At 57.3% G+C, this 10,320-nt stretch overlaps 1 protein-coding gene across 2 annotated transcripts in view; it reads right to left on the bottom strand.

The window, feature by feature from the left end:
* Nucleotides 1–10,320, bottom strand: part of PIK3R5 (phosphoinositide-3-kinase regulatory subunit 5) — a 55,516-nt gene that overhangs the window by 23,382 nt on the left and 21,814 nt on the right. For both annotated transcript variants that reach the window (XM_057383304.1, XM_057383305.1), the window contains exon 2: nucleotides 4,386–4,495. In XM_057383304.1, coding sequence (XP_057239287.1) covers nucleotides 4,386–4,482 — 97 coding nt within the window. In that variant the 5' untranslated portion in view covers nucleotides 4,483–4,495. The remainder of the gene's footprint in view (nucleotides 1–4,385; nucleotides 4,496–10,320) is intronic.

The raw sequence follows: 10,320 nt of genomic DNA, 5'->3' as shown, positions 1-10,320 counted from the left end.
ACAAACCAGTGACCAGCACTGTTTGTTTGCTCTCAGACAGAGAATGAACCAGGTTTAGCAGCCCAGGGACAGCCTGTCCCCAGCTGGGGGACCCTGGGACCGGGACACAGGGGTCTGGGGCACTCTGGGACAGGGACACGCGGGGCTGGGGCTGAGGCAGGGCTAAACCGGGCTCAACCCCAGAGCCCCACAGAGCGCGACTCGGACTGAACCCAGCACAATACAGACCAGGGGGAAAGCTCCCTGTGGGAAAGCAGAGCCAGAGGAAAATCTCTGCAGGGCCAGGGGGTAAATCACCCTTTGGGAGAGCAGAGCCAGAGGGAAAATCATCCTTTGGGAAAGCAGAATCTCTGCAGGGCCACAGGGAAACTCACCCTTTGGGAGAGCAGAGCCAAACAGAAAATCACCATTTGGGAGAGCAGAGCCAAAGGAAAACCTCTACAGAGTCAGAGGGAAAATCACCCTTTGGGAGAACAAATCTTCAGCAAAACCTCTGCAGAGCCAGAGGGAAAGCTCCCTTTGGGAGAGTAGAACCCCCAAAAAGTCTCTGCAGAGCCAAAGGAAAGGCTCCCTTTGGGAGAGCAGAGCCCCCAGAAAACCTTGGCAAGCCACAGGAAAAATCACCCTTTGGGAGAGCAGAATCTCTGCAGAGCCAGAGGAAAGGCTCCTTTTAGGAGAGGAGCACAGCAAAGGCTCTGAGCCAACAGGGGGTGCAGGACAGGGGATGTGGGGCAGAGGGTGAGGGGCAGGGGTGCTCTGGCAGCCTGGGCTCTGTTTGGCCTCATCGGCACCACAAAGGTGCCAGGGCCGGGCATGGCGGCACCGGGGGCGGCCTCGGAAGGATGAGGCTTTGCCATTTCTGTTCTGAGAAATGCCCCGAGATGCCCCCTTCCTCCTCCTCCTCCTYCTCCCCGGCCTCGGGGGTGGCATTTCCCCTCCGAGCGGGCACCYGTTGAGTCACAAAACCCAGAGCACTGAAGCAGAGCTGGCACCTCTCGAGCTGCCCTCGCCCAGGGCGCTGGGCATGGGCTCCTGGTGCCCACAGAGGTGACACAGCCCCTGCAGGGGTGGGTGGGAAGCAGCAGGCTCTGATTCCTCCTTCCCCAGACCTGCTGCCACCAGCTCCTCACCAGGAGAAGGCYGTTTGTCCCAGGGACTGCCCAGGGACAGGGACAACTCGGACAGGTGGCACAGAGGGAGGGGCTGAGGTGCCCAGGGACAGGGACAAGGACAGCTCAGGGCAGATGGCACAGATGGAGGGACTGGAGGTGCCCAGGGACAGGCACAGCCCCAGCCTGGCAGCCTGGACAGCCCTCGAAAGCACAGCAATCCAGGCTGCAACTGCTGGGACATGGAATGTGGGTGTGGATGGGCACAGGGCATCTCCCAGCATTGCCAYCCAGCCTGGGCATTGATTCTAGCAGGAGAAGCCCCCCAGGCCGGGAGCAATCRGCTCAAAGGGTGAAATGTGCCAGGTTCGGTGAGCAGGAGCCCTCACCCTGCACCCAGAGCTGGGGGAGCTGGGCTGCTCAGAGCCTGGTGCTSACAACACCCAGGCTGGGCCTCAGTCCCTGCAGGGGCCCCTTGCTGAGGGGCTGGGCTGGCCCTGGGGGTCCCTTTCAGCCCTGAATATTCCGGGATTCTGGGAGGAGTTTCAGACATTCCAGGTCACTGCTCAGGGAGGAGCCCTGCAGCAGRTGCTGCTCCTTCCCCTGAGGTGTTCAGAGGGAGATGGAGCTTCTCTCCCCTCAAACTGAGCAGAGTCAGCACATGGGCAGCAGCTGGGACAGCTCAGGGACTGCTCCTACTCCAGATCAGGGACCATCCTGCTCCAGATCACCTGTGACCTTCACCCCTGCCCTCACCAGCATCCCTCAGCCCTCACCAGCATCCTTCAGCCCCTCTGATCCTGGAGGGAGACACACAACAACTCTATCCCATCCCTGGAACATTCCAGCAGGCACTGGGTGCCCTCAATCCCATCCCATCATATCCCATCCCATCATCCCATCCCATCCCATCCCATCCCATCCCATCCCATCCCATCCCATCCCTGGAACATTCCAGGCACTGGGTGCCCTCCAGCCCCTCCAGCAGCTCCCATCCTCCAGGATCCTGGGGTTCTTCTCTCACCTGTGACCCCACAGCATCCCATGGCATCCCAGCACCACCAGGGCCAAGCCCAGGGCTCTCCTTCACCAAAAACTCCTTTATTTTTTCCTGCTCACCAGCAAGAAATGCAGTATTTTTCATCCTTTACCACCCTCTAATTTGACCGTGGTCTCTCTCCTGCAGCACAAAGCAAGGCCAACCCCGAGGAGTTTMCTCCACCAGGAAAAGATTTTCCTCCAAGCACTTCTCTAACGGGGATTTTTGTGAGTCACAAACTCATTTTAATTTGGTTCCTCCAATAAATTCTTCAGAAAGCCTCATTTACAGCCCAGAGCTGGCCAGGGGCTCACACAGGGTGTCAATCTGGGGTGGCCAAACCCTCACAACTCCTCCTCAGTGACTTCACAGCCCTCAGCTGCTCATCCCTTACTCGGGGGAACGTGTTGGAAACCATTGCTCACCCTCTCTGCAGCAACCTCCTGTGAARTTATCATGGAAAAATAAAGCAATTGATAACTTAAAAATAAACGAAATTCAGCAAGGTCTCTGCCCAGAAAGCTKTGATGTGGTGTGTGTTATTTTGGTGCACCAACAGGGTAAAAAAGAGGGGAAAGCAAAGAAATCGGGAAACAGAAGTGAAAAATGAGGAAGGTGGCAGTTCCAGCCCAGCTGAGAGCAAGGATTCCCTGACTTGTGGGGATCAGCCCCGCCACAAACAACACAGGACAGGAATAAWGAAACTGTCACTTGTAACTTGGGGAAGGATGTGACAACACCCCTGCTCTGYCTCTGAAGGGCAGCAGGACCCAGCTCTGGGATGTGGGCACAGTGTTCTGCTTTCCCTGAACCCTCGGGGTCACCACAGTGACCAAACACTTCCCCTGGGGCTGCACGGGGCGGGCTGGGGAATAGCAGCTCCTCAGAGCAGCAGGGGAAAGGGGGACAGTCCCTCGGGGGGTCCTGGGGGTCCCCAGCAGCAGTACCTGGCCTGGGGCACAGCAAAGCCACCAACACCCAGCCAGAGCATGCTGGACATTCCTGGCAGTGGCACAAATCCTTTGAACGAAAGGGGAATTTTGGAGGTGCAGAAGGGCTGAGATTGTCCCAGGAGCAGCAGGTGCCAAGCCCCACAGGAGGCAGGGGAACTCACTGGGGTGGAACTCACTGGGACCCAGCAAAGCCCCCAGCCCCAACCCCTGCCCTGCACAGCCCAACCTTTGCTAACAAGCCAGGAAAGTGATGCAGTGGCTGTTTAAAGGCTTCCCCAGCCCAAAGAGAGCGCTGAGGGGCTGCGATTGGAGCTGTGAGTGACACGGGCACTGATTGAYGGTAATTACAGCAGAGGTGAGCTCTGGGCACAGTGACCTGCTTGGCCACRGYRGCTCCTCTGGCCACGCACTGTCACYGTGCCAGGCAYGAGGCYGYRCTGCCAGGAGCCAGGAATGTGGGTCACACTCAGGGCCCACTGCCCAGAGCAGGGCAGACACAAAGGACACGGAATCTCGGTCAGAGCTGCCCAGAGCAAGGCCCAGGTGATGTTAGAGCATCGCTCTGGTGGGAGCAGGGAATGAGCATGGCTGAGGGATTCACTCCTCGGGGATCCTGTSTGCATCTATTTGTTGACTGGCAGGTAGAAAGAAAAGCAGGAAGGGTTGGAAGAACTGCCCAGACGAAAAGGAATCAGAATCTGACGGCTCCCAGATCCTTCCATCCACAGGAGCGTTTGGCAGGGATTTAATCACAGCTCACAGACACGGCTACGAGGCAGAAATGTCAAATAATACATTCATGTATTATTTCTGCTTGTTGCTGCTGTGCCCTCCCCACATCAGCCCAAATCCCTTCACAGCCCTCTGAGCAGGGCTCACCCCTTGATGGCCACCACGGAATGTGAGATGTTGATAACGACATCTCTGTGCTGGAGGCTGACAACACAGAGATCACAGTTCAGGGCTGGCTGCAGCAAGGAGCCTTCGCTGGGGCTGCACAAAGCCTGCTCCTCTCCCTGCTCACCCAGGACAGCTGGCACCACGCATGGCTGCCCTGCTGACTCCTCACAGTCCATACCTGCACAACCTGTCCGTGTCTGGGGACATCTCCAAACCCCCAGGAGCTGACCTGGCTGGAGACTGCCTGTCACCCTGAACACCGGATGGGGAAAAGCCTCTGGGAGTGCCATCAGCTCCCTGTTACCCAGAGAGGGTCCTGGGTGGACACCCCAGGTGGGGTCCAGGCAGCTGAGCAGACCCCAGCACGGGTCCCAGGTCACCTACCGGCCCATTGGCTGGACACAGCATCCCGGCTGAGCCCGTGCAGACAGCGCTCCAGSGCGTGGTAGATCCTGTCCTCCGTGCACGTGGTGTGCTGCATTTTAACTCATCTCCTGCAGGGAAACAGGGACAGGGTTAGGGTGGAATACAGGAAATGGGTGACAGGGATGGGGTGGCAGGGATGGGGTACAGGGATGAGGTACAGGCTCAGGGAAACAGGGACACGGTTAGGGTGGAATACAGGAAATGGGATATAGGGATGGGGTGACAGGGACAGGGCGACAGGGATGGGGTGACAGGGAAACAGGGACAGGGTTAGGGTGGAATACAGGGAATGGGGTACAGGGACGGGGTGACAGGGACAGGGTGACAGGGATGGGGTACAGGGACAGGGGGACAGGGAAACAGGGACAGGGTTAGGGTGGAATACAGAGAATGCGGTTAACAGGGATAGGGTACAAGGGACAGGGTAACAGGGATAGGATACAAGGAATGGGATAACAAGGGACAGGGTGACAAGGATGGGGTAACAGGGACAGGGTACAAGGGACAGGGTCCAAGGGATAGGGGAACAGGGATAGAATAACAGGGACAGGGTACAAGGGATAGGGTACGAGGGATAGGGTACAAAGGATAGGGTAACAGGGACAGGACACAAGGCCCTCACTGAAGCACAAGGAGGGAGCAGGGCAGTGCCTCTGCTGCAGCACAGCCAAGGTGCTCCTGGTGAAACCCCACTCCTGTCACCATGTCCACCCCAAAGCAGCAACACCCCCCTCCCCTGGCTGCCACCTTCCCTGTGCTCCCCAGTCCCTCCCAGCCCTGGCACACACATGTCCATCACCCTACCAGCTCTGGAGCCAGGGCAGTCCCTGACCCACATCTCTGCACCCCTGCCCTCTCCCAGCTCCCGTCTGCAGGGCAGAGCAGGGATTGCTTCTGTGGGAGRATGGAGAGGATCCAGCAGCAGCTCCACTGAGGTGACAGCAAACACCCCGAGCACCACTGACCTGCCCAGTGCGAGCCTTCCCCTCATCCCAAAGAGCCCACAGGTTCCTGCCTCTTGTGCCCCTGCCAAAGCAGAACTGGGCTCCGCACCAGGACTGTTATCCGTGCACAGAGCGAGGAACGCCGAGAAATGCTCCGGTGCCGCGTGGAGCTGCGGGGAAATGGCAGCCCAGCACCTCAGTCACGGCTGTGGCAGAAGAGAAGCCATGAGTGAGAGAGGGCCCAGGGTGACTCAGGGCCACCTTCACAGCACCAGCTCAACACCCAACACCCTGCAGGCACAGCTCAGCCCTCRGGGGGAGTGTGAACTCACCCCACAGCAACCCCACCGCCCTTCCCGTGGGTGCTCAGCACACAGCAGGCAGGGAGTTGAAAATAAAGCACACCCGAGGTACTGCCATACCCTACAAACCACAAAACGCAGGCTTGGGGTGGCCTTTTCCTGCTGTGCCATGGACCACACAGGAACCCAACCCTCCTGTCCCAGKGCAGTGCTTATGGAAGCATTTTCCGTGGGAAAGGCCACCACAACAGAGCAGGAACACTGCAACCTTTCCTGCTGTGTCTTCCCCCGCTGTCCCCTCCGTGCCACCCACACTGASCACCGTGACAAGGCAGGGGACAGTTCTGGAGAACACAATCTGACTTTCAGGAGCCCTGAAAGCATCTCGAGAACACCAAGAAAAACAAGTGCTGAGATCAAGGGTTTGGATCAACTCTTTGCTTTTTATGGGAGTGTTGAGCAACCCTGCAGGAAAAAAATTTTGCCCCTGCATCCCATCCCCCCAGCTGAGCTGCCAGCAGCAGAGTGGAGAAACCAGGAGGTGATTGGGAAAACCACGAGGTGCAAGGGACAGGGAGCAGGTGAAAGGGACAGAGAACAGCCTGGGGTGACATTTCACAACACACCTGGGGTGAATCCTCCCTGTGGTTGTGGTCTGGCACGCTTTGGGGTCACCCTTTGGGGTCACGCTTAGGGATCACCTTTTGGGGTCAGCTTTGGGGTCACCCTTTGGGATCACCCTTTGGGAATACCCTTTAGGACACCCTTGTGGTCACCCTTTGGGGTCACCCTTGTCACAGGGCTGGGAACTGCCAAGCAGAGCAGCTTTTGGGATTGCCTCCTTCCCCCAGGAGACAGCGACACTTCCAACGGCAGCACAGACCCCAGGCAGGGAAGGGAGAYGGGGTTTGATGGGGCAGCAGGGACATTGTCACAGCTGTCCCACAGCAGCGCTGCAGGCAGCACACCCCAGTGCCCACCCRTGTGCCCAGCCCCTCTGTGACACAGCTGGACACTGCTCCCAGGACAGCAGCACAGGGACACCACAGCACCAGTGGCAATGGCTGAGCGTGACCCTTTGGACAAGGCAATGGCGAGGGCAGGGCAGGGGGGACATCAGGAGGAATTTCCCCATGGAAAGGGTGCTCAGGCCTTGGCAGGGGCTGCCCAGGGAGGTTTGGAGTGCCCATCCCTGGAGGTGTCCCAGGAAAGGCTGGAGGTGGCACTGAGTGCTCTGGGCTGGGGACAAGGTGGGGATGGGCCACAGGATGGACTCCATGGGCTGGGAGGGATTTTCCAATGGGAATTGTCCTGGGATCCTGGGATATTTTATGCAGGTGTTCTGAAATCAAGGAGTGAAGAAGATCAGAACCCCCTGCCAGGACACCTGCCACCCCCAGCAGGACAAACCCCAGAGCTGGGGGGCTCCACCGCGATGCCCTGGGCAGGCACCGCCCCAGGCAGAAAATGCCCCAAAATCCACTCCTCGTGGGGAGTAAACCCAGGCACACACAGAACCAGCTGAGATTTCCCCTCCAGCGRTGGCAAAGCCCAGCGGCATCTCCCGGGGATGCCCGTGGGCAGGACGAGAGCTGGCTGGGAGCCCTGAGCCTTCCCAGAGGGTATCCCGGGGAACAGCCCCCGGCTACCCCCGGCCAGGACAACGCCCCTTCCTGCCCCGATTGTTGTGGGGCTCAGCATCCCGGGCAGGAAACAGCAGAGGAAGAGCGAGCCCTGGGCCTTGGGGAGCTCTGAAKGCACTGCCCAGGTCTGGGGACAGCGCAGGCGGCTGCAGGGACAYGGCTGGGKTGGTGCCAGGACGGGCTCAGCACCGGGATCGATGCTGCTGGGGGGCTCAGGCCACTGCGGGGACAAGGACAAAAGCCTGAGGAGGTTAAAGGAAACAGGAGCTTGGGCTGGTGCTGCACCATAAGGAAAATCACTTAATTTGGTTTAGAGCAAAAGGGATTCCGAACAGAACTTTTCTCACGCCAAGGTCCTCAGACAAGCTCCCCAGAAAGGTCACAATCTCCTTTGAGCTCTACCTCAGCCCTCTGCCTCCTCCAGCTCATCCTCCAAAGGGGCAGATCAGGAGCTTTGGGAGATGCAKCTGCATTTCAGGACAGAAGCTGGAATGTAGCCGTGCTGGAGCAGCAGGGAAAGTGTTTGTTTTATTAGATTACAGAAGAAACTCTTGGGTTTCAACTCTTTGCTTGCAAGATTTTACTGCCTCCCCTCCAGCTCAGACAGGAGCCAAAGATAGAAACTCWGAGTGAGGGAGGGAGCAGCTGGAGGAAACCTTTGTAGAAAACGGGGCAGTACGGGCAGAAAGCTGCGATTTTCAAGAAAAGCTTCAGCCTYGGTGTGTTTATCAGCACAGAGAGAGCTGAGCACACAGCAGGGAGATGAGGCTGATAAGGTGCTCGCTCMAACCACACCAAGGCAGGGTGTCAGGGCACCCAGGAGGCACTGCTTTGACAAACATCCTCTGGGCTGCTGCAGAGGAGGCTGTGCCATCCTCACAGCCAGCACCACACGGGGCCGGGCTCCTGTCCCGCTGAGCCACGCTGCTGGGACACCCAGGACAAGGGGCAGGGCTGACCATGAGGGACATYCACTGCTTGGGCTGCACACCCTCACCCCAGCGAGTCCCCTGAGCCAGCAGGGGAAGGGGCAGCAGAGAAGGAACACAGAGAATCACTCCCGAAACCCAACCAAGCCCCAAATCCTGAGCAGGGACAAACTGAGCAACAGCAGCCCCTGGTGAGGCCACGGAGGGGAAGCACAAGGGGAATGCAGGGCTGTCACCAGTGCCATCTCTGCAGATCTACCTGCACCCTCCTCACTCACCCCAGCCACGCTGGCTCACTGAGAGCACTGTTCCTGCTGCCAGGGGTKGGCAGAGGCTCCAGGGCAAGGAACAGGACTGAAAACATTGTCCCAAGTCCTGATTTATTCAGGAGTSGATCACACAGTCCTTGTGGGATCTCTTGTCCATAAAGCGAGGAGCCAAATGCCTCAGAACAGGACAGATGGCAAATGTGACCCACAGCGAGGTCCCCACAGTGCTGCCACAGCAAAACCCAACCAACAGGCAAACAAAACCAGGAAAARCCCACATTACCCCCCTCTGTGATCTTCCTCTGTTTCWTGGGCTGTGGAGGAGGAAACGGAGGCCAGAATTGAAGCCTCTTCTTGCAGGACACAAAGAAATTAAAACAAAAAGCTCATTTAATGCTGCCTGCACCAACCCAGCTCCATCACCCTGAGACCAACCCACAGCAGAGCTGCACAGGAATGGGGACATCTCCATCCTGTTCTGCTCCAGGGGGGATACAAACACCTTGGAGATGGATTTCTGGGCAAGGCACATCCAGGCTGAGGTGGTGAACCAGTGACAGAAGTTGCAGGGAAGGGACAGCAAGGGACAGCAGGGCAGGGTCACCCAGCACAGGGCTGGAAAAGCAGGATGAGGGATGAACTAAAGCACCTGGGGCAATGCTGGGGGTGCCTCCTGCCCCCAGGACACCAGGAATGAAGCAGAGCAGAACAGCTYCAAGGAACAGAGCACATTCAGGGGCCAGAGCTGAGGATCCACCATCCAGGAGCACAGSAAGTTCTCCCTCCAGAAGGCCACTGGTGGCACACTGGGGACACAGACCCCCCAGACCAAGGTGGGTCTACAGAAGGCCAAAAGCACTCAAAGCTCCCTTGGGACTGGTTTGAACATGAAACATGGGAAGATTTGTTCTCCTGGACACCAAGGGTGTCTGGGGGGCTCAGCAGCCACACAGAGATGGAAACTGCAAAAGGAAGGAGCTGCTCAGCACTGGCCAATGCCACATTGCAGCTAGCCAGCTGCAGGGATGGACCTCTGCTGGGAAGGGCTGGGCTGGCACAGAGGCTGAGACCTCTTTGGGAACAGCTCTGCAATGAAGATTTTCACAGCAAAGGAAGATTTTCACAGCAAAGGAAGATTTTTCACAGCAATTTTTCCCCAGCTCTGGGAAGGTGTGACCTTGCAGAAAGTATTGATGTTATGGATGAGCAACAAACCGTGAACCTTATGAATCATAGATATATTTATATAAATATATTTCAACCTTGAAACTGCTGTGGGCTTGGATTTGGAGCAAGCTGCAGTGTTTGGGAGTGAAATGGGAAAGAGAGGTTTCAGCTGTGATTTCATCTTAAAGTGGCAGATAAACTCCTGGCACAAGAAGAAAATCTGCTTCAGGAATAACAAGAGCACCTGTCCCTGCAGGATAATGGTGCTGAAGGGCACAAATGACACAGGACATCCCATTGCCCACAGGAGGGAATGAAATCCTGATTTATTAGTAATTAAATGTTTTTTTGGAAAGAACAGAGGTACCAGCCTGGCAACTTCCTTGAGAGAAAGAACAGGACCAAGTCCTACCCAAGCAGCCTTTCTGAACTACAGAGCTACACCAGGAAATGGGAGCTCTCCGAGAGCTCTGCTGGAGAGCTCAGCCAGAGGCAGAGATCACTCCCTGCTCTCGCAGTCCCTGAGAACTGGACCAGGGGAGAGGCTCCAGCACAGGGCAGGAAAAGCACCTGATGTGCAAAGGTAATTTTGGGGTCCTTTCAGTGATGTGCAAAGGTAATTTTGGGGTCCTTTCAGTG

This window comes from Malurus melanocephalus, unplaced genomic scaffold (assembly GCF_030028575.1).
Source record: "Malurus melanocephalus ecotype Western Australia unplaced genomic scaffold, MMel_1.1 scaffold_622, whole genome shotgun sequence".
In the NCBI taxonomy this organism is placed as follows: Eukaryota; Metazoa; Chordata; class Aves; order Passeriformes; family Maluridae; genus Malurus; species Malurus melanocephalus.
Note: the sequence above shows the minus strand (reverse complement) of the source record. Positions and strands in the feature narration are given on the sequence as shown.